General features: G+C 36.2%; 1 protein-coding gene and 2 long non-coding RNA genes across 5 annotated transcripts; 2 read left to right on the top strand and 1 right to left on the bottom strand.

The window, feature by feature from the left end:
- On the top strand, positions 1,756-2,421 carry LOC107609723. The gene is made up of 2 exons (XR_002350687.1): positions 1,756-1,869; positions 2,088-2,421. It is a non-coding gene; the product is annotated as an uncharacterized LOC107609723 (long non-coding RNA).
- LOC110264903 lies at positions 14,097-19,542 on the top strand. Of its 3 annotated transcripts, none has more exons than XR_002351227.1 (11): positions 14,097-14,559; positions 14,672-16,257; positions 16,382-16,789; positions 16,905-17,874; positions 17,989-18,073; positions 18,170-18,247; positions 18,355-18,444; positions 18,534-18,668; positions 18,875-18,920; positions 19,076-19,145; positions 19,257-19,542. It is a non-coding gene; the product is annotated as an uncharacterized LOC110264903 (long non-coding RNA). The 3 variants fall into 3 exon arrangements; XR_002351226.1 differs by having other exon boundaries at positions 18,875-18,996; XR_002351228.1 differs by lacking the exon at positions 18,875-18,920 and adding an exon at positions 18,762-18,840.
- Positions 20,901-23,439, bottom strand: LOC107606877 (protein FAR1-RELATED SEQUENCE 5-like). The gene is made up of 2 exons (XM_021107473.1): positions 21,118-23,439; positions 20,901-21,008 (listed from the first exon to the last, which is right to left on the bottom strand). Exons 1-2 carry the CDS (start codon positions 22,786-22,788, stop codon positions 20,901-20,903), a joined length of 1,779 nt encoding a protein of 592 aa, XP_020963132.1. The 5' UTR covers positions 22,789-23,439.

Genomic DNA, 24,437 nt, shown 5'->3' with positions numbered 1-24,437 from the left:
TACATTAAATTTTAATAAAAAATTAGACAAATTAATTTTTATTATTATTTAATAAAAAACATAATAATTTCTAATAATTTTTAAAATTTTTAGATTAGTCTATCCATAAAATAAACAATCTGATGTAAATACTAATTTTTCTAATGAAATGAAAGTTTAAGTAATGATTTAAAATTTATTAAGGTATTACTCATAAATTTATGAGCAAGATGTCTACCATATTTTTAAACATTGTTCATATTTAAAAGAATTACCAATAATCTTAGTCTAAATTTTAAAATTTTCTACTGTATTTTTACGATTTGAGTTTTGTTGCGGATATTGTTTTGGGTGTTTTTATTTAGAGACTGAAATTATTAAATTTTTTTTAGTAAATATATTGAAAACTTAATTTTTTAACTTACCAATTTAAAATTTATATTTCGGAAACTTTAACGAGTGCCTTAGAATTTATCTTTTTTATTATATTTCAACATTAATAAGGACTTAAGTCTTTCAGTTATAATTTGTAATGGTTTATTTTATTTTTTGGTAGGTTTTATTTTATTTGCAATGGTTATAATAAATTAGAATGATAAAGAAGTAGAAGGATTTTTCTGTTTTATCTCATCTAACTAACTAAAACAAAACCATAGAATGTGTGAAAAAGAAATGAGTCACATAACTATGTATCTTGATTCAATCATTACATGTAATGAGACATATATTTAATATCCACCATAATTATAATAGAATTTTTATTAAAGTGACTTACAAATAGTCAAAATGTCAAATATATTGTGAAATAAATAAATAAAAAAGAGATAACAAATATAAAATAAAAAGTATAATTATATAATTTTAATAGTAATATTTATCATAATTATTATCACAATATAATTAATATATTTATTAATATTGTAGTAAAGAATATAAGAGAGAATAATATAAGTTTATTATTATCAGTTGTATCTATGTTACGTGAGGATTTACCCTCTATTTATAATACAAAAATTTAAATATTCCACCTTCGTTAATTCTCAATTTGTATTGATAAGTTAAGCTTTGAAAAGCCTAGCCGCCCACATTATTAATAGACATCCTGTAAACCCCGGTTAAATTAGTAGATAATTAGTTAATAAATTAGTTTTTAATAAGGAGGATTAGAAATGCAAATATTATATCAAAATAGGGTAGAGCTCATCGAAACGAGAATTTTGACACTAATTTTGAAGAAAACGGTCCAAGAATGGACCGAAAAGACCGAACCGGTTGAACCAGACCCGAACCGGGCTGTCGGTTCAACCGGACCAGCCCTATTAAATGAACCCAGCTTTGTCTTCTCCCTCATTACTGCAGCAACGAAGCTTTCAGCTTCCAGGGAGAAGAGAAACGAGAAAAATCCCGTAACCCTCACGTTACTTTCCAAATCCCGTAACTCTTCCGTTCGAGCTCCGATCGCCGCACCGTTTGCGGCTACGCGTTCACCGCGTCGAGCTCTACATTTCTATCGGAACAATTTCATAGGTAACTTGTTTAATCACTCTCAGCTTCATCTTCCCCCAATTTTCGAATTTTAAGTGGGAATATTGAATTTCTTTGATTTTTGATGTTTTAGGATCCAATTAGCTTGAGAGAAACGTTCACTCTTGCTTATGTGAAGCTTGGGTAAGGTGAGGATACGATAATTCTATTTTATTTTCATTAAATTTGAGCTTTGAGTATTAAATTGGGGATATATGTATTATGAATGTGTATTAGGTTGAAAATAAATAATTGGAGCTTGAAATTGTGAATACTGGAACTTGGAGGAAGCGGATTAGTTGAGTTTTGAGGGGTTGTCTTGGTTTTGAATAAATAGCTTTGGTCGTTACGTGGAAATCGGCTAAGGTATGGTTTAGGTTTCTTGCATTTAATATATAATGTTCTGTGAAAACTTAGGCTAGATGACCATAGGATAAGTTGGAATGCAGGTGTATGTTTAATATTTAGTAATTTGTCGATGAATATAATTGGTTGAAGTTTATTGGATAATTAGTTATTAATTTTGGATGGTGAATGTTGTTATGTTAATTTGGAAAGAATTATAGTTGAATGTTATTATTCAGATGCAGGTCGGGAGCCATCTCGTTAGGCGTCTGGACTCTTAAAGCGGAGGGGTTACTGGATAGTGTTGTTGTATAGTTTTGTTGTACAGTGATGTATATATATGTACTTAGCTTTCTCTCCGCATAACTTGTCCTTTTTGATCCTCTTAGAGGTTTATGGAAAGGCAGGATTGTGTGTATGTACTTTTGGGTTTTGGATATGTATGTATATATGTGTAAATATTCTCCGGCCAGTCTTGACTTCGCAGGCTGAGTTAGGAGCTTGTTATTTTGTATCTTTGGCACTCTGTTCCTACTTCTGTTATCTTATGTTTGACAGTTACAGTTTTCTTAGCATGCAAGTTAACTCGTTCCTTGAGCGTTGCGCTTTTACCTCGCGATTTTTATTTTCCCTATCCTTCAAGGCTCCTAGCATATTATAACTCTTCTGCTATTATATGTACTTATTTTATTTTAGAGGTCGTAATACCACATCACCTCTGTTTTACGACTTAAGCGTAAAGCTTTGTGTGGTAGGGTGTTACACATCCTTTGTTATTATAACACTCCTCCTTAGATGTCTATTTAAGAATATGCCTCGTTAAAACCTTATTAAAGGAAAATCCCGTGGGAAGAAACCTTAGTGAAGAAAAAAGAGTACAATATCCTTTGTGATGGGGACTACCTCATTAAAAACATTGTCAAGAAAAATCCAATGGGAAAAAACCTGACCAAGAAAAAAAGAATACAGTCTCCCCCTTTTGTCGACATCATTTAATATCTCGAAATTGGCGCATCCCAATCTCATGCACCAATCTTTCAAAGGAGGATTTTGGGAGTAATTTTGTGAATAAATCTGCTAGATTGTCACTTGAGCGGATCTGTTAGATATCAATTGTCCTTTGATTTTGAAGATCATGAGTGAAGAAGAATTTTGGAGAAATATGCTTTGTTCTATCACCTTTGATATATCCACCCTTAAGTTGAGCAATGCATGCTGTATTATCTTCAAACAGGACAGTTTGAGCTATCTTATGATCAGTCAGTCCACATGATGACAGAATATATTGGATCAAACTCCTGAGCCAAAAACACTCGCGACTAGCTTCATGTATCGCTAGTATTTCAGCATGATTATAGGAGGTTGCTGCAATTGTCTGTTTTGTGGATCTCCATGATATCGCAGTACCACCATATGTGAATAGGTATCCTGTTTGAGATCTCCCTTTATGTGGATCAGACAAGTATCCAGTATCTGCATAGCCAACTAATAGTGACTTAGATCCATAGGGATAAAACAATCACATATCAACCGTTCTATGAAGATATCGAAAGATTTGTTTGATTCCACTCCAATGTCTTCTGGTTAGAAAGGAACTATACCTTGCTAGTAAGTTCACAGCAAATGATATATCGGTTCTTGTATTATTAGCAAGATACATTAGTGCTCCAATGGTACTGAGATATGGTACTTCAAGACCAAGGATATCTTCATTTTCTTCTTTAGGACGGAATTGATCCTTTTTCACATTCAAAGATCTTACGATCATTGGGGTACTTAATGGATGTGACTTATCCATATAAAATCTCTTCAAGATCTTCTCTATGTACGTTGTTTGATGAATAAAGATCCCACTTTTTATATGCTCGATCTGCAGGCCGAGACAAAATTTAGTCCTTCTAAGATGTTTCATTTTAAACTCTTCTTTTAGAGTTTTTATAATTGTTGGGATCTCTTCAGGAGTCCCAATTATATTTAAATCATCAACGTACACAACAATTATAATGAATTCAGATGCAAATTTCTTTATGAAAACACATGGACAGATATCATCATTCTTGAATCTATTTCTGGCCAGATACTCAGTAAGACGATTATATCACATTCGTCCAGATTGCTTTATACCATATAAAGATCTTTGCAATTTGACTGAGTATAACCCTTGTGAATATTCATTGGATGATTTAGATATCTTTAGTCCTTCAGGGACTTTCATATAGATATCCCGATCTAATGAGCCGTATAAATAGGCTGTTACCACATCCATTAAATGCATATGCAATCTATGATATGCGGATAAACTGACCAAATAACGTAATGTTATCGCATCCACTACAAGGGAATACGTTTCTTCATAATCTATACCGGACCTTTGTGAAAAACCTTGTGCCACAAGTCGGGCTTTGTAGCGCACAACTTCATTTTTCTCATTTCGTTTTCTCACAAATACCCATCGGTATCCAACAGGTTTTACATCTTCAGGTGTACGGACTACAGGTCCAAAGACTTTACGTTTTGCAAGTGAGTCTAATTCAGCCTTCATGGCTTCTTCCCATTTTGGCCAATCATTTCTTTGTCGACATTCTTCGACTGATCTTAGCTCAAGATCCTTACTTTCATGCATGATATTTAATGCCACATTATATGCAAATATTTCATTGATAATTGTCTTATTTCGGTCCCATTTCTCTTCTGTAAAGACATAATTTATCGAGATCTCGTCATTTTCACAATTTTCAGGTACCTGAACGTCTTCTGGCGTTAAAATTATATCAGAATTTTGGACAACTACAAGTGTCTTTACTATGTCTTTTTCGACAGGAATAGTATTTACCTCTTTTTACTTTCGAGGATTTTTGTCTTTGGAACCAACAGGCCTACCACGCTTCTGGCGTGTATTTGCTTTGGTGGCAATTTGTCCAACTGGAAAATCAATTCGAGTTAGGGCATTTTTCGCTGGTATATAAGATTTGGTTATCTTCTTTGTATCGGAAAATGCATCAAGCAATTCATTTGCTATTCTTTGCAAATGTATAATCTTTTGAACTTCTAGTTCACATTGTCCTGATCGAGGATCTAAATGCATCAACGATAATGCACTCCAATTAAGTTCCTTTTCAGGAAGCTTATTCTCTCCCCCTAATGATGGAAATTTTGATTCATCAAAATGACAATCTACAAACCGGGCTTTAAATACATCTCTAGTTTATATCTCAAGATACCTCACTATAGAGGGAGAATCATATCGAACATATATCCCTAATTTTCTTTGGGATCCTATTTTGGTGCGATTAGGTGGTGCAATGGGAATATATATCGCACATCCGAATATTCTTAAATGGAAAACATTTGTCTGCTGGCCAAAAGCTAATTGCATAGGAGAGAACTGATAGTAACTCGTTGGCCTCAAATGAATAAATGCTGCGGCATATAAAATAGCATGCCCCAAAACCGAGGTTGGGAGATTTGTTCTCATAAGTAAGGGTCTAGCAATTAATTGGAGGCGTTTAATAAGTGATTCTGCTAACCCATTTTGTGTGTGAACATGAGCTACTGGATGTTCAACACTCATTCCATTAGCCATACAATAAGTATCAAAGGCTTAGAAAGTAAATTTACCAGCATTATCAAGACGAATTGCTTTGATTGAATTTTCTGAAAATTGTGCTTTTAATCGAATAATTTGAGCCAGTAATCTCGCAAACGTCAGGTTGCGAGAAGATAATAAGCACACACGTGACCATCTCGAAGATGCGTCTATCAATACCATAAAATATCTAAAAGATCCACATGGTGGATGAATAGGTCCACATATATCACCTTGAATCATTTCTAGGAATTTAGGGGACTCAAATCCAATCTTTACTGGTGATGGCCTTAAAATTAACTTCCCTTGAAAACATGCAACACAACAAAATTCACTAGATTTAAGAATCTTCTGCTTCTTTAGTGAATGTCCATAGGAGTTTTCAATAATTCTCCGCATCATGGTTGTTCCCGGATGACCCAATCGATCATGCCAAGTTATGAATTTATTTGGGTTAGTAAACTTCTAGTTTATAATGGCATGTGATTCAATTGCACTAATTTTGGTATAATATAACCCAGATGAAAGCGAGAGTAACTTTTCTAATATAACCTTTTTATTTAAATCATGAGTTGTGATACATAAGTACTCATGATTTCCTTCAGTCATAGTCTCAATATGATATCTATTTCGGCGAATATCTTTAAAGTTCAACAAGTTTCTTAGAGACTTGGTAGACAATAGTGCATTATTTATTATGAATTTTTTTCCTCTGAGAAACAAAATTATAATTCTTCCGGAACCTTCAATCACATTGCCTGAGCCAATAATAGTATTAACATATTCTTCTTTTGGCACAAGATGGGTAAAATATATATTACTTTTGAGAATGGTATGCGAACTTGCACTATCCGCAGGGCAAACATCTTCACTATATGTCCTTGCCATTCTCTTCAAAGACAAATAATAATAAATTGAGTAGTATGCACAGTTAAATTGAATACTTGATCGGAATTATTTTTCTAAGAAACACTGTACATAAAAATAATGCCATATACTAAAATTTTATTTTAAAACTTGACACATTTAATGATTTCAAAATTCATAAACATTAGTATTTCATTATTTATATACATCATATTTGAAACTTAAATACATAGAAAATAAAACTTAACAATAAGTTCTTTACATTATTTATTTACATGGATACTTAACAATCCCACATATTAAACTACAACATCATTGATCAAATGACCAATATTTTCTTCAAGATTCTCAAAGAAATCAGATACATCATAATGAGTGGTGAAATTTTCATCATCATTTGAAACAAAATTCGTTTCCTTTCCTTTGTCGTCCTTTTTCAAAGATGCTTGATAAAGATCGACTACGTGCCTTGGTATACGATAGGTACGCGACCAATGGCCCTTTGCACCACAACGGAAACACTTATCCTCTATTGATTTATTTTGCCTAGGGGTGGCAAACGGGCCTAAACCCGCCGGGCCAGCCCGCGTAACCCGCCAAAAAAGGCGGGCCGGGCTGAAAAGTTGGGACCGCCAAATAGCAAAAGCCCGCTTAACTCGCACCGCTTAAACCGCTGGTTTTGGCGGGCTTTGGCGGGGCGGGGCGGGCTTCCCCGCCGGGCTTAGTTTTTTTTAGTAAGGGGTATTTTTATAATTTTTTTACCAAAATCCAACTTCTCCCAACCCAACTTACAAGAGAATGAAGATGAAAATTGAGTGTTTTAGATTATGTTTGTTTTGTTTTAGAGACAATATTGTTAAAACAACGGAAACAATTATCCTCTGTTGATTTATTTTGCCCAATATTTCTTTCTTTATCCCACTTCTGGTGAGATCCTCTCTTTTGAACATAATTCATTTTCCTTCCATAATTTTTCTTGTTGCCAAAACCTTGCCATTTACCTCTTCTAGGGTAATGATTTGCCGCATTTACTTCAAAAAATGGGGCGGCGCCAGCTGGGCGCGCTTCGTGATTCTTTAAAAGCAACTCATTGTTGTGTTCAACAACAAGAAGGCAAGAAATTAACTCAAAATATTTTTTAAATCCTTTTTCTCGATACTACTACTACAAGAGCACATTCGAGGCATGTAAGGTCGAGAAAATTTTCTCTAACATATCATTATCAGTTATCTTTTCCCCACATAATTTCATTCGTGAGGTGATTCGAAATATTGTTGAATTATATTCATTTATGGATTTAAAATCCTGTAGACGCAAGTGCGTCCATTCATATCGGGTTTGAGGAAGTATTACCGTCTTTTGATGATTATACCTTTTTTCAAGGTCTTTCCAAAGATTTGCAGAATCTTTTGATGTGAGATATTCATTTTTCAATCCTTCATCAAGATGACGACGAAGGAAAATCATGGCTTTGCCTTTATCCTTTTGGGATGCATTATTTTCAACATTAATGATATCTCCAAGATCCATTGAATCAAGATGGATTTTAACATCTAATATCCATGATAAATAATTGTTTCCAGATATATCAAGAGCATTGAATTCAAGATGAGAGAGTTTTGACGTAATAAAAATTTGTTATCTGAGTCTTCCTAAAAATTTGATCAGAGTCTCATGCTGATAACGTATTGTGGAATAAATAAGAAAGAGATAACAAATATAAAATAAAAAGTATAATTATATAACTCTAATAGTAATATTCACCACAATTATTATAACAATATAATTAATATATTTAGTAATATTATAGTAAAGAATATAAGAGAGAGAATAGTATAAGAGAGTGAAGAATGTTTTATTACTATCAGTTGTATCTATGTTACGTGAGGATTTACCCTCTATTTATAGATACAAAAATTCAAACATTCAACCTTCATTAATTATCAATTTGTATTGAGAAGTTAAGCTTTGAAAAGCTCAGCCGCCCACATTAATAGACATCCATTGTTATCATAACAAAATATCAATACTTTTTTTTTGTTATAAAAATTCCAATACTAATTAAAACATACTAAAGCCTAGTTTGGATAAACAATTTAATTAAGCTCCTTTTAAAAAAATAGCTTAAACAATAAATGACTATATTAAAAGTAGCTTATAAATAAGTTATTTTATATTTGGATTTTTAATTCTAAAAGTGTTTATTTTATAGAAATGTGGTAAAAAGTAGTAGTATTATAAGAGAAGTCATATTTTTAACTTCTCTATAAACTCCTAAATAACTTCTTAAAAAATTATAATTTAATTTAAAAATTACACTAAATATTAATGCTACTACTTTTCATTTGTCAAAAGCTCAAAAAGTTTCGTTTGAAGCTCCTCGTAACGGCCCTAAAACCTACATAAATGGCCAAAACAAATGAATAGTCTTTGGGTTGGTGCCAAACTTCTGCGTATTTCGAGTATTTTCTCCATTTTTGTGCAAGAGTTTTTATTTATTTTATATTTTGTTTTTGGGTCGATGAATTTTTATTTATTTATTTATTTATTTTGGACATGAATAGTGTTTCTTTGTCATATTGAGCTAATGTTTCAATTAATATTTGGGCCAAAATATTATTTTTGTGAAGGTTTCTCCTTTTTTTTTTCATTTTTTGTGTATATGTTAAATGAGCTTGTCTGGGCGACGACCAAAGAAAAAAAGATCTTGTCTCAAATAGTTGTTTAGCCTATATTCCTTTTCTTTGTTGATTTAAACTCTTCTTCTAAATGTACAAAAAAGGAACTCTTCTTCTAATGTATGAACAAAAAAAAAAAACTTCTTGTCAGATTTATTGATTCTGCAATTCTGCTCCACAACTTTACTTCTCAATTTTGCAACTCGACTTTATATAAAAGGCCAATGCTTCCATGCTGAACATCAAATTTTTCAACATGTATGAAAATGAGGTGGATACTTCTTATGAAGGACGCGTGCTCGTGTTGATATGATAGAAGGAGACAGGGACTGAGTGGCAGTAATAGCACGTAGGAATTTGTCCAGTATTATGAGGCAATTAGATGAAAAAGCTTGTTTAAATTAAGTGCTTAATCATTTACCTAATTTTGAAAAGAGTTGGGTTGGTCATTTTTTATGAAGTTAGGCTTTTTTTGCTAAATACATGAATTGGGCTGATATTGTATGGAAATGATCCAAATTAACTTATACTCTTATATAAAATAAATAAGTTAGCTGTGTGCCGAAAAAAAAGAAAAAAAAACTTAGCTCATAAATTCTAGAGGAAAAAAACGACTTACTTGATAAATTATTGTTTAATAATCAGTGGTAACATTATATTCAAATAAATTAAATAATTTATTCTTCAAAATATTAATCTGTTAACAATGATTTATTTCAGTTAACTAAATAGTAACATTGTCACTCATTTAAGTAAACAGGATCTAATTTAATTTATTTTTAAACCACAAAATCAATATTTTTACGGTATTTATTTTTAAGTAATTTAATTTATAGTCAATATTTTCAATTTAACGTTAATATTCACTAATTTAATAAAGCAAATATTTTTTTAATAACCAAATACACATCACTAACAATATAAGCATATTACATGCTATCCCGTCCCACCAAGCAATGGAGACATAGGCTGTGTAGAGTCAGAGGATATGCAGTCCGTGTTAGAGAAGGGGATTTATGTGGTTAGAGTTATTCATCCCTAATGATGATGATTATGATGTTAGATTTTTTGGTGTAGGCCAAGCAAATGGATTTTGTTATGATGTGGGATGGGCTATAGGGTTCGATTTTTCGGTAGTTAAAATTATGAGTAAAATTTTTTGTGAGTTGGATAAAAAGAAAAGTTTTGGTCAAAATGATTGATAATTATAAAAATAGAAAACAAAAATAGAATGGTAGTTGCTAGTAATTGGTTAATTTAGGAAGGAAAATATATAAGCCAATTCCAAAAAAATGAAAAGAAAATATGTAACAAAAAAAACTTAGTCAGGAAAATTATGATTAGAATTTAGAATGTTGTTCAGAGTCAGTGTAAATTTGATAATTTGAAAGTTGATAAGATTTAAGGATTTAAAAAATTAGAAAATAATAACTTTGATTTAAAGAAAGAATTATTTCAATTAACATATAAGTAGATGTTTATTAAACCAAGTAGGAATGATAAAAAAGTATCTACGTATTTTTAGAGACGATAACAATAGTTGTCATTGTTAAGTATGAGTTAATATTTTTTTAATTTATAATTAAAAAATCCTTGAAGAAGTTATGGTTGTTGTCCGTGTATTTTTGTGTATTCTTATATACTGTTTATATATTTATATATTATCTAGAGATGGTGATAATGGATTAAAAAGCGGAATTGAAAAAACTTAAAGCAGAGTTTGCCGCGGGGTTAGGGGAACTATATAAAATTTATAGAGTTTGTCGGAGAATAGGCGAAGTTGCCAATTTTTATAGAGTTTGTCGGGAGTTCGGTGAACTTGCTTAAATTCCAGGAAAAAAGAAAATCGTATTTAGGGAATTAAAGTTCAGAAATCATGTTGGGAAAAATAATACCCTTTTTTCATTTTTAAAAAAAAAATCCCCTAGGATATGCATTTGATTAAGCAAAATGTAACGCTCAACACAAGACACACCTGGCAAGTGATTTGTGATCGTATTTCGCAAAGGCCGTTTGTACCGTGCTGTAGCCCTTATATTTCAGCAGGTGATAAACTGAGCTGGCGGCATCATCTAGTAGACGCGTATTACCGCAGTTCTCCGCACGTCCGCCGTTCTCTTTTACGGCCTACTTATGCTTGAGACTGCATATGGTGCTTGACGCTCCTCACCGTGCTTGACGCCGTCAAACTGAGCACAGACAGCAGGGATGGTTGGTGCAGCCAGAGATTGTACTGGAGCGACGAGTAGAGGCTGAATGAACTGCAGAAGGGAAGTCCGAATAGGATGGGAGGTAGAAGGACGAACAGGCACACCTTAAGCAGACCTACCGAAGCTACCATCATGGGAAGTAGCTGATGGGTTCAGAGAAGTGTGTTCTGTTAATCCACGTCGAAGGGGCAGCTGACCTCCGTGTACGAAGTACAAGAACGACCGACGAATTACTTTAAGGTTGAGAAGGTTGGCCGGCTAAGAGAGCCTGTCCGAAAAACACCTGTTGGCGGTCTTCTGGACGGAGCAGACAATTTTTGGTGCAAAGAAGTTACGGCAGTTAATTCGGTCAGACGTGTTGTGAAAGAATTACCTTTTTGTAACCTTCAATTCTAATATACGGTTTCGTTCTGTCTAATTTGTATTTACTTGCAGTGATCAATTATGTCGTTGTTAAGACAATTATATTTTGATTTCACAATAGTTATGTTCGTACCCTGACCCGACACCTACGCGCAGGTCCAAGTAGGATAAAAAATTCCGAATCCATAAGTTGGGCTCCCCACGTAATCGACCTCCCTCCAAGAAATTGGACCCGACACAGAGTCCACCCTAAGGAAGTTGGGGACGAAGGTTAGCTGGCAGATAAGACTTATTCAAATAAATAACTGCCCCTAAAATCTCCCAACCCACTTCCAGGAGTCATATCTCAACTTTCCTTAGATAAAGGGACGGTTATCCTCCTTAAAAGGTGGAGCTTCTCCAAAGGTGTTTATTGAATCACCACTATGAATACACTGACACCCCTCAAGTATCTCTAAGTTGCAATATTCTCCAAACTTAGTACGGGTCTTTCTCGTTCAGACGATTGGCCCATGAAGAAGGAGTCGAGCCTACTATTCTCCGGTCACCCATCGTAAGAAGTTATATAGTCTCATTTTGTCCGGTATGGATAATTACATTACATTACCTGCACTAGTGGTATTTTCCAACAAATACTTATACTATTTAATAGTGAAACCGATGTAAACTAATTAACAAATTATTAAAATTTAACAATGATAGTTATTTCATTATAAAAAGAAATTAAAAATATGTATCCCAGCCTAAATATAGCAAAATATATTTTATGCTTCAACCATCTTATTTAATATGCAGTCTGATATTCTTAAAATATTATGAAAAAAATGTATTTCAAAGTTAACTTTTAAACCGATTATTATTTTTGTTTTGTAGTTTTGTAGCCAGATGTATAAGATGATGGTGCTGAAAATCGAATCGGACTGGGCGGTTCAACCCGGTTAACGGAGAACTAGTCAACCAACCGATCCGAGTAAGCGTAAAGACCGCATGGCAAAAACCCGGTTATAGTACCGGCCGAACTGACGGTTAACTGGTGAATCGGTAAAATAAGTTGGTTTTTTGAAGGTTTTTAAAGGTTCAGAAAAAAAAAACAAACCCCCCATATAACAGCCCAACTGTCCCCTTTCTCTCAGAAGAAATCCCTAAAACCCCTTCGTATCTCCTTATGAGTTTCACGCCGCGACCACCCTTTTGACTTCCAGCGCCCCGACGACCAACAGTAGTGTCACCTTCTCGGCTTCTTTGTCGACCTCAAAGCACAGTTTGAGCGTTTCTATCCCCCCTCCCTTTTTTTATTTGAGAATATGTACCCGATAAGATTTTTTAAAGGATTTTAATTTAAATATTTTATGACCGAAGTTTTAATTTTTTATATGTAATTTCTAGAAAGTTTATTTAGTTGAAAATTTATTGAATTTAAATATTAAAAATGACTTCTTAATTTTTTATAATTGTATCTTATATATAAGTAAATCGAATGAATCCCAGTTAAACTATGATTAGACTAAGAAATCGATGAACTGGTCACTCTATCAGTTCATTTACTGGTTCGATTTTTGCAACCTTATACAGAATACATACTGAAATATGCTCAAACATTGCGAATAAATTAAATGAGAAACATGTTAACAGAAAAATATAATCATGGTTGATTATAGTTGCTAAGTTTGTTGTAAAACAAATTATTTGTTTATAACAATAAGATCCTAATATATAAAAAATTATCTGGTTAACGAAGAAAATAAATAAATAGCGTCCGATGCAGGCTTAAGCGAAGAAATTAATTATTTATAGATTTTTGCTGTGGGTGACGAGAACTGAGTTGGGCGACTGAAACACGCAACTGTACTCGATGTTCACTTTAGGTCGTATCAGCGTCCATCATATGCCTGCAGCAATGACTGCAACCAAGGTGAGAGAGAGTCAGTAGAGAAGTGGTAGTAGATGTCCTCGTTAATTACATTTTCGCTTGTTTTATTTATTTGTTTTATCGTTTTGTTTTTGTGTAGAATTAAATATTTTTAACATGAAACCAGAAGATATTACTATTATTAAGACGTATATTAATTAATACACATAGATAATGAGAGAAAAATTTGACTTAAACATTGCAGTTAATATTAAAAGATTATTTTTTTTATTTGAAGAAGTTAATAGTAAAATATAGAAAAATTGTTAATGAATTTCTTTGGGTAAAATTATAATTTAAATATTCGATGATTTTTGAAGGATATTATACGAAAACCTAATATAAGTATTAGCTGTTTTAAAAAATACTATTTAGGCAACAAAAGAATAACTTATGAAATAATTATATTAACTCCAACACTTAAATGATAAGGACCAGTTTCGAAAATAGTCATTTAAAGGAACTTGGAAAATGGTTTCATTAATTAACTGACATCTTGCAGTCAAAGGTTCGTATGATACTAACAAGAAGGGAATTAATTTTCTAATAATATTTACCAAAATGAAACGACAATACGTTCAGTTAATATTAAACCGGCTCTCCTACTAAACTTTTCACCTGTTACCATTAAAAATTGTTTTTCAAGGTTTCCTTCACTCGGCGTGGCTTCATATCCATTGTTTGGGTTAGAGATAGAGAAGGAGCAATCGTCTTTCACAGTCAGTTATCCCCACCCGTAATTTTTCCAAAACTCAATAGCCATGAATAACGGAAAGTACAGGCTCTATGCTGTGCGTAGGGGACGTATTCTTGGAATCTACACAAATTGGGAGGACTGCAAAGAACAAGTGAATGGCTTTCTAGATGCAGAGTTCAAGGGATTCCGCCTGCTGAGAGACGCCTAACATTGGTTGGGAGTTGTTGATCCACCATTGACACTACCCCAACCTCCGGAGCTCGATTCTGGAGTTCATCCTCCGACGGGACGCTTTAAGCCACCGGTGTCTTTAACCAAACATTTCTACAGCATGCATGTTGGCCCAACATTGGGTGAATCATCACAGAAAGCATTTGTTCCTTGTTCTCAGATACCAGAAGGTACGGGTGCAACTGTGGGTATGTTTACGGCAGTGGTTTCTCTTTTTTTCTTTTCCCCGTTTAAGCTGGCATTGAGTTACTTTTGGTGTTTGTGATTGTCATCGGTGTTCAGGACCGAACATTATTCCGGAGAATTCTATGACTCAGTTTGTAGTGTTTGAAGACTTGGAGGTCTATCTCATTCGTGTCTGTTGCCAGCTGAGGCTTGATTATCCGGTCTTTAACAATTGTGTGTTTTTCTCCGACACTGGTGAGTTGCTTCATGGCTACTGGGTGACACTGCGATCACAACAACGCGATGTTAGCTGGATCGTCGAGGGTGGGTTCTCATCGGATGAGCAGATGGCAAGGCAGGACGCGTCATTCAAAATGTTAGGGAAGGTGCTATCTTTCGTGGGGAAGGAAATCCACGACTACAACTACAGGATCGTGGAGGCCTTGAGAGTGCGGGTTGAGGAACTGGAACGGCAACAACGAAACCCCGTACACCAGCGAATCCGGGAGCTGGAACAGGAGAACTGAAAGCTTAGGTATGATCTTCAGCAGTATAACGAGTTATTCGAGACTTGAATGAAGGGTTCACTGTGTTTGCAAGTATCTACATTTACAGTGTAGCAGCTTATTGTTAAGTCTTTGTCCTTCACTGTTGTTCATATTCAGTAGTTATTCCTGTTTACGTATGTCTGCTATTAACGTCAACGGTGATTCTTGTAAGTTGGTTAACTGTGATGTTCTTGTTGGGGTTTAGGTTGCTTTCCAGTAATTTCCAAGGAGGGTTCATGAACTAATTATGCAATTGTTCAGGTTAATTACATATTTTATGGTCGTCGGGTTTCTCAATTATCATTACTCAATCTTAATTTATTTAACTTAACTCTGTTAGACGTGGGCATGCTGTACTAATTAGTAGGGACCTACGTATTAGTCCTCTAATAATGAATTTACTTTACTAACCGAGGAAGTCGATAGTGGAACCAACTACTACGTAACCACAAGATTTAGTGTAATAGCTGCCGTTGAGTTAGTTTCTTGTTTAACTTAATATAGTTACTTTTCGTTACATAAAGTTGGGTATAGTTTGCTACCAATGCCATAGGATATCATTTACCTATCTGATGGGAAGGAAGGTGTTCTTTGTCCTTTCTAGTCAAACAGACGTGAATAGGCGTGTAGATGCAGTGGATAAAGGTTGAAGTGTGATTGGTTAATGGGATGGAGAATCCGTAGATTGTATTTGAAGTTAGGGTCAGTGTTGAGTGAATTTTCCTGTGTGCTGTATTGTTCCAGAAGATGCCTACAGAAATGATGCCCTTCGGCCCATTAGGCCATAAAGACAAAAAAGCCCATGAATAAGATACCCAACTACGGGGTTCCCTATGCAGTCTATGAGAAGAATTGGGCCACTATTGAAGACGTTATGTGAATACAATTAAACGTGGCTTCATGTTTGAGTAGCGGCACGTGTGTCCTGTTTACGAACTGCAATGTAATTGGGAATCGTCTTAAGCACACTACTAACCTAACCCACTTAACCTTCATTCTATTGTGCACTTGCTAGTACTGTTCAGGATGGAGTTACACAAAGAGAATAGCGTGGAGGATGCGGTGAAGCGTCGACGGAGAGCAACCAAGGATGAACCAATGGAGCCGGTAACCACCGTGGAGGATGCAGTCAGCGGTGTGGCTGATCAGACACAAGTATGACAATGTTGTTCTTTTTCTGCAAAACTTTTTTTTTATTTTCTCCGCGCTTTATCATCCGGTTTAGTATCACTTACACATGGAAAAGGTGACGTGCTTCCCTACTTTCATCATTGACCAGAAACCCTCAACCGGAAATGACATGATTTTGGGGATCCTGAAGACGCAAGCGAACCAAATACAAGCCTTAATCGCAGTTGTAGCACAGCACGATCGAGTGCTGGAACTTCTCACGTCTTTGAATGTATCTGCTACTAGTGACAACAAACCGATGATGAACCTGAACCTAAACTTGCATCCTACTGGAGGAGTGCATCTTTACACAAACGATGGAACACTTGAAGAGCCGGTGAAAGAGGTGACAAACGGCGGGACGCTCTCAGGTAGAACTCCGACACGCCAACAGTGTCCTCCACCAAAACCAGAGGACGTTATCCGGGGTATATCAGCCCCAATGCCTACAACGATGGCCGGGGTCAACAAGGGAAAATCCGGTACTCCCCAACCAGCACCACAAGTCAACTTACAGGTTTGTAGTTCTCCAGATGATGTTCTTTTCATGTTATTCTTGGTTTTTATTTTTTATTTAAGAAATTATTCGTCGTATTTATATACATATGTATATGTAATTTTGTTCATGTCAGAGAAAGCTTTCCTTTAAAGATGAAGGGAATTCCACAAAAGACCTCATAAGAAACATAAGGTCTACAGGTCCTGGCTCTCCATGGACATTTTACACACATAGGAGTGCGGACATTAGGTCGGAGGAGACTCCAAAGGTACATGAAACACTGCATGGAAACCCTGGATGAACATTGTTTTCTTTGTTTAGGGTCAAGTTGCTTAGTTTTGCTCATTCGTGTCGAAAGGAAGAAATCTTTTCGGTCTGGAATATTTTTTTTTCTTTTTGTGTAGGTCCTTTGGACGAATGTTTGCCCTCGTTACCTTTTCTTGGGTCGGCATATGTGGCACTTTTGAGAATTGTAATTTTTGGTTAACTATGTCGCCCAACATTTACATGCCCAATCTAGTGACCATTGACGTTTAAAGGGCCACTACTACGTCTTGGGCCCTAGCTGGCTTAAGTTAGGCCCAATAGCCTTCTCATAGCCTGATGGAATGGTTTCCTTATAATTATTATTTTTTTACTACATGATCAACAAATTTTTTTTTTACTAAGTACCCCATCGTTTGCATGCCCAGTTTGGACCTTTAATGTTTACGGCCCACTACTTCACCTTGGGACACCCTTGGCCCTAGTAGGACCCAATAGCCTTCTCATACTATGATGGAATGCTTTCCTTATTAATCATTATTGTATGGATCACTTTATTGTTTTTTTCATCTGGGTTGTTTTCCTCGCAAACATTGAACTGTTAATCTCTTCCTATGCAAATAAAATAACCTTTCGGACCATTTGGTCTACTGTTAATGGTTTATTCATGTTGGATAATCGTATACTAAGAAATTTAAGAAAAATTATTTCCTCTACTCCAACACCTTGATCGCGAAGTAGTGCCTGGACCTCTCATTCTGGCCCCCGGCGGGGATGAAGTTTGTTAGCCACGAACTCGCTATTGCAGCCTACATCTTTGCCAACGGCCTACAACCGAGGTAAGCAGTTACATAATTCTGGTTCTCTTGTTTAGTAGTCTACAACTATTTTTAGCATCATAAACAACTTTCCCCACTAACAGCAGTTTTTTCCTCTTTATGTCGTCCTGTCAGTGAAATCCTGGTGGAAAATGAACATTGCACCGGGAATAGGGAAGCCCTTTGGACATTACGCCCTGGAGAGGAGGTCGTTGACGACGTAAGTGGCTCCAATTTTTTTATTTCATCGCAGAATGGTTACAACATTTCCGAAGTCATTCTTTAATTGTTTGCGCCTAAATCAACCATCACGTAGGTTATCAACCTTGTCGTAGCAATGGTTTCCTCAAATAAAGCTGAGAAACAACGGTGGTGGCTACCAACCACCTTTGCGGTGAGTTTCTTAACCTGTTAAATTTTGTTCTTGCGAAAGGATCAGTAGTATTCATTGTCACTAAAACTCGGTAATGATTTTATTTCCCTGAATGATTTTTTTGGCAGTAAATAGCTAGGAGCCCAGGCCACCACTGCAAGGCAACACTTGATTACATCGTAGCAAAGTACATGGGTTTCGCCGATAATCTACTGAAGGTGAATCTTCTTAGACCCAAGACTTTTAATAGCCGTTGAGGCGGTCCTCAGAGTTGCAATATGACTCTCGACTGTCAATTTGGTTGCAGATTTATGTTCCTTTCCACATGCGACGTCACTGGTATTTGATGATTGTTGACATGTGGGATGAGAAGTTGATTTATCTGGATTCATTAAAGTCTACCGTCGAGCGACAGGCTCGAATAGATCAAATGATGGAAGTGGTACGTTACTGTAACATATTATTCTCGTCTAATCGCCCTCTGATTTTCCATTTTTTTATATCAACTTACTTCTAGATTTTCTTCTTTTTATAGAATGACATGACTGCCCCTTCAACAATAACCAAAATTGGTTCCCCTTAGCTGCATAGTTTTAAAGATTCATCCCCCCATGGTAATAACAATATCTATCTCACTAATCATTGTAGGCTCGGTTACTTGAGCTGTTGTTGACTGACACGTCTTCATACGAGTGTAAGACGACTGTATCGAAGTCTATCTCAAAGTTTAGGATCCACGAGCCACACATTTCTCAATAGGCTGCGGATTCGTATGTTGTGAACTCTTTATCACTTTCATATCTGTCTTGGTGACTTCACTCATTTTAAACTTCATTTCTGTGTTTGCAGCAATGACTGCGGAGTTTGGGTTGCAGAGTGGATGATCCAATACGATTTATGGGCATCGTATGACCTTCAGGTTGGATAATCGAACACATAACCGAATGCTTTGAATCATGTAAATGGTCTAGGTAATAATTCATATGCTGGTAATGAATCAATGTGTAACCATTGTCTGTTTGCCTTTCAGGTGATCAATGAACACACCAGAATGACCATTGCTGTTGATCTAGTTATGGGTGAGCACAACCCAATCTCTGAAGAAGTTCAACAAAAGGCTGTCCAATTCTGGGACAGGAATATGATTTGCTCGTACATGAAAGGAGCTAGACCAAGAAAAAGGACCCGTAGTCCTGTGGGGCCACTAAGTCCCTAAGTTTGATCTGGCAGAAATTATAAAATTTTTTGGGTTGTTGAACGCCGTATCGAATGCTTTAATGGATCTCTGGCAGGATGAATTGGCCTGCGTTCGACACTTTTGTAGGTGCTGAATTTTTTGACTCAATATGACCGAACCACAATCTGGGTACAACCAACCTTGTCGTGTGACCGCACTTGTTGGGCTAACATTATCTGGCGTTAAATACATCAACTGAGAATTGGTTTGGTATTATTGTTTTCTGCCCATAGGCGAGACTCATGAAATTTTTTGGATTGGAATTAGTGGTTACTATTGTACTCAGAAGTCAATATTATTGTAGGGGATGATGTGAATGTTCCTCTGTAGATGCAAATTGTTTGTGAAATGCTATTCCATATTTCATTAGGTACACTTGTCCTTGCCGATGAAAAGAAGTCGAAACGATTGAACCAACCTCCCCAAGAATGAGTAGTTTTAATATTAGATATATTAACACCCCAGAGACATGGAGAACATGAGCTAGTGTAATAATTAGTCACTGGTACCGTGGTCTCATTTTTGACCACTTATAAAGACTGTAACCTGAAGTCGCGAAAGAAAGTTCACTGCCTACTTTGCTTGATTAAAACCTTTAACCAGTTTAACTCACCACCGCATTGCACGAAAACTCAAATAGAACACGCCTGCTTAAAAACAAATGAAACTAATTTATGATCAAGGTATATTGACAAATAAAAAGGTTGGCATACTAAATGGAAGTGAACCTGCTAGTATATCAAGGACTATCATATGTTATTTAACGCCTTAATATTGATAGCCCTAGTATTGATTTCATTAATATCATGATAATCTTCAATGATGGAACTGGAGACGCGAGTATATCAAAGAATCTTAATTAATTTACGCCTGACTATTACTAGTTCTTGTATTGATTTCGTTAATCTCATGTTAATCTTTCAATGGTTTGGCAGATGTTAATTGCACTTCTTGTGACCATGAAAAGAAGGCTAATACACACACTTCATGTAATGAATGTACACAAATAGCAAATAGCTGCCTGCAATAATTATCCATATGAAAGATATAACTTGTTTTCTACATTTCATTTATCAGTGGTTGAAATGACATTTCATTCGCACTTAAGTAAGCACTCTTTTTACCCATCCAATATTATACTCAACCAAACATAGGAACTAACACTTAAGACAACAAAGAGCTTAAAGCACAGCTATTATAGTAGGAAACTGAATTGTCTAATGAACACCAACTTCGACTACTAATTATGCTGGGAAGCTCGAACCCAATCTTGAACTGATATCAGTTGCTTGAGTCATCAGCTGCATAGGTAAAAGTAAACATAATTACTCAATTTCGTTTTGAAAATTAATTTTAAGGTGCCACCAAAACATGAGTGCAGTAGACAGATTTTTTACTAGGAGTAGCTAACCAAAACCACATACCTGTGCTAGTACTTCATATTTCACGATGTGATCTAATCTTCGAACCTGATGCCTCCAACCAAACATGTGTAGACAAATTATTGGGTCCAGGGACACCCTTCTTGCCTTGCTCGAAACGGACCTGCACGCGAAACAGCGGAATGAAGCCATCGGTAGGAAACAAAAACAGATAATTTTTTAAGAAGACAACTATACTTGCTACAATAAAGAAGGGTATGCGGAGTTTTCACCTGTTCCGTTGGCGATGACCCCTTCGACCCTAAATTTGTCGCCTCAAATTCTTTGCTATCTTCACCTTTGGAAACAAAGGACCGGTCGGCATTGCAGTATCGTTTTGTGTGCCCCGTTTTGCGGCAACGGGTGCAGCGCTTTTTTCGTCCGCCCTGCCTCCTCACACGAGGGGCACCCTTGGTCTTCGCAACAACAGGGTCATGTAACTCAACCGTATCAACAGCTTTCTTCTGACCCCCATTTTCAGGGCCTCTATCTAGTTCTTGACACAGCGTATGGAGACCATTAAGCGCCTGTGTGAAAGACGAAGGGCTCCTGCCTCCAACATATAGCATCCACTGTGCGGCTGCATGAAGTGTACCATGGCGCAACAAGAAACTAATCTCACTAGCAACTTCCGTTGTCTCAGCATACTTATCCAACGACTTTGCATCCTTGCGCCACCTATTCAGAACCAGGCTCTCAGGAATTCGAGTTAAATGCTCATTCTTCATTACAAAAAACATATGCCGACAAGGTATACCCTTCTGCCTCCAAAAATTGCATCCGCACTCCATTTTCTTTGAAACCCTATCGTACAACACAATCACCTCTCTACCTGGGTCGCCGTATTCCTCCAACGTGTACACCATTGTAGTTGAACGTCTAATCTTGGCTACAAAATTAACTGCACTGACACCCACTATTTCCTTCTTCGCATCAACGAATATCTCCCGTGTGTATGCATGTGCATCATACTTTTCAAGAGGATCCAAACAAGTTGTCATAACTGGCATCCCATGGAGTGATCTAAATTGTGCAAGCAATTCGTTATTTCGATACTCTCGCAGGACCAACTCCAAATTTTTAACCATATCGAGGAGACTGTGCCTAGACTTAAGAAAATTCTTCACGTACGCGTTAATGCCTTCGCACCGGGATGTTGTCCGAAAGCCTGCACAGAACTTGTCTTGTAGATACGCATTAGCCCACATCATCCTCTTCTGAAAAGTTTCTTTGGCCCAAAAACTATTTTGCAACCCATACTCTTCAACGGCATCATCCCACTCAGCCTCAAATTCATCTATTTCCATTTCTAAATACAGCCACTGGGTGAAACATTGCCGCAGTCCCTCTTCCTTCACATTGGCGGTTACGTTCTTCTCCATATGCCAAGCACACAACCAATGCGTTGCCTCCGGAAAAACAGACTTGATTGCAGCTTTCATTGAGTCACAGCCATCCGTGACGACAACCGACGGCTGCTTCTTACACATGACTTCCAACAAACTTTCCAGTAACCACTTATAAGACCCAACGCTTTCATCTAACACCAAGCCAAACCCAAATATTGTCGTTTGCTTATGGTTATTCACACCAGAAAATATCACCAGCGGTCTCTGATATTTATTTTTCTTGTAGGTCGAATCAAAGGCTAGAACATCCCCAAAGTATTGGTAATCAACTCTACTGCCACCATCCGCCCAAAACATATTGCCTAGCATATTATCCTTAGTAAGATTATACCTAGCCATCGACATCGGATCCGCCCCTGCTTTCCCCTCCAAGTATACAACAGCGGCGTTAGCATCCCCATCAATAATCTTTGCACGCTTAGCCTTGTTAATATAATTGTAAGCATCCTTCTTGGTGAAGCCCATTAGAGAATAGCCACCAGACTGTCCAGCCATATACCCCAGAATCTTAGACGTCGGAACACCATGAGCCTACATACCAGATATTTGTGCCTTAGCAGAACAATTTATTTCTCTAAAATTCGTCATCATATGAACCATATATGTCGGAGTTAAATCGTGGTTATGATCCAATACTACTTTTCTCACCCTCCATATACCACTGACCACATCAAGGTAGACTGACAGCTTTGCCTCACAATTTGTCCGCGTTTTTGGTCTATGACCTCTCTGCCTATCTAGCCTATCATAGTGACGACGTTCTCTCAGGCCCGCTCTATTACAAAAAAATCTACGACGAATAACCCTTCCACTGTCATCTTTTCCCGAGTCACCCTTTCAAATACCAAAACCAAAACATTTGCCTAACCTCCTGTAAAATTCAAATGCTGCTTCATCACTACAGAATGCCTTATTCATTATCTCTTCCTTACTCAACTGCAATACATCTCCATACTCACCGGCTTCTTCAACCGACATTTCATATCCACTCTCAGCCATTAAAAATTTTCAGCGAATTTTGGAGTTCACTAAATTCAACAACGAATACCCTGGAAGAATATTTGCATCAAGATATATAATAAGAGTAACTGCTCAGTAACACAGCAACAACAAATCTCCTCACTAATGTGATTCATTAATTCCAAAAATACAATACCGGAGTGGCATAACAGGATATTTCATAAACAATTACTCATCAACATGCAGCAAAAAAATCTCAGATCACAAGCTACTCATCAACTTAGTCTAAAGAATTTTACAATCAACCATGCAGCAATAATAACAACTTCTTTTTATTTCTAAAAATTATTCTCAACCATTATTACTTCAGAAAAATATTTTACATCACAAATTATATCAAATACCAACAAATCCCCCATAAAACTTACAAAAGGTGAAAAATTGGCATCAACTGTTCTGTTGGAAAAACTTACCAGAATAAATGGTTTGGACACAAATCAGCGCCGCTCTTGGTCCTTTCCCTTCGTTCCCTTCGATTTTTTCGCCCTTTCACTGTGTACGGCCATCACCCGTCCCCTTCCTGAACAGCGTCTGGATTACCCTAGTTTCTCCAAGGTTCCAACACTTCTTTCACATATTATTATTATTATTATTGTTGTTGTTGTTGTTGTTGTTGTTGTTGTTGTTGTTGTTGTTGGGACTAAGCCCACAGAGGAATACAGCATCCGACTCTATTCTTCTTGATGGAATAACACGGCTTCAAAAAAAGTATTGGGCTTCAAATCAAAATGGCTCAAACATTTAACCACATTAATTAACATAATTTACTACCTAATTTATTTATTCACTTTTACAACTGAAAGCCTGTTGTCTCTCTGCTTCGTTCAGAGTTGTTGTTTCTTGGGAAACATCTTTACACGCGTCCAATACCCATCTACTCCACGTTATTTCAGCATGAAAAGAAAATTCTTCCTTTTATCACCGTAGCACTGCCCTATATAAAATACTTCTATGTTTCCACTAATGTGTGTCTCTTTAAATGAAGCATTTTCTTTAATTAAAACTTCTCTTTTAATTGTTGTCCATTTTGCCTTTAATCTCTACTTTGTCTTCAATTTTCGTCCTCTGATGATTTTTTTCATTCTTGATAGTACCTCACAAGATTCTTCATAAATATCCTGCAC

This window comes from Arachis ipaensis, chromosome B07 (assembly GCF_000816755.2).
Source record: "Arachis ipaensis cultivar K30076 chromosome B07, Araip1.1, whole genome shotgun sequence".
Lineage (NCBI taxonomy): Eukaryota > Viridiplantae > Streptophyta > Magnoliopsida > Fabales > Fabaceae > Arachis > Arachis ipaensis.
The sequence above is the reverse complement of the archived record's forward strand: the minus strand, read 5'-3'. Positions and strand labels throughout refer to the sequence as shown.

Excerpts from the sequence above, each read along its gene's own strand:
- LOC107606877 (XM_021107473.1), bottom strand. The coding sequence starts at position 22,788 with ATGGCTGGACAGTCTGGTGGCTATTCTCTAATGGGCTTCACCAAGAAG. Across the intron at positions 21,009-21,117 it reads GGTCATCGCCAACGGAACAG|GTCCGTTTCGAGCAAGGCAA; the intron begins GTGAAAACTCCG and ends TTTCGCGTGCAG.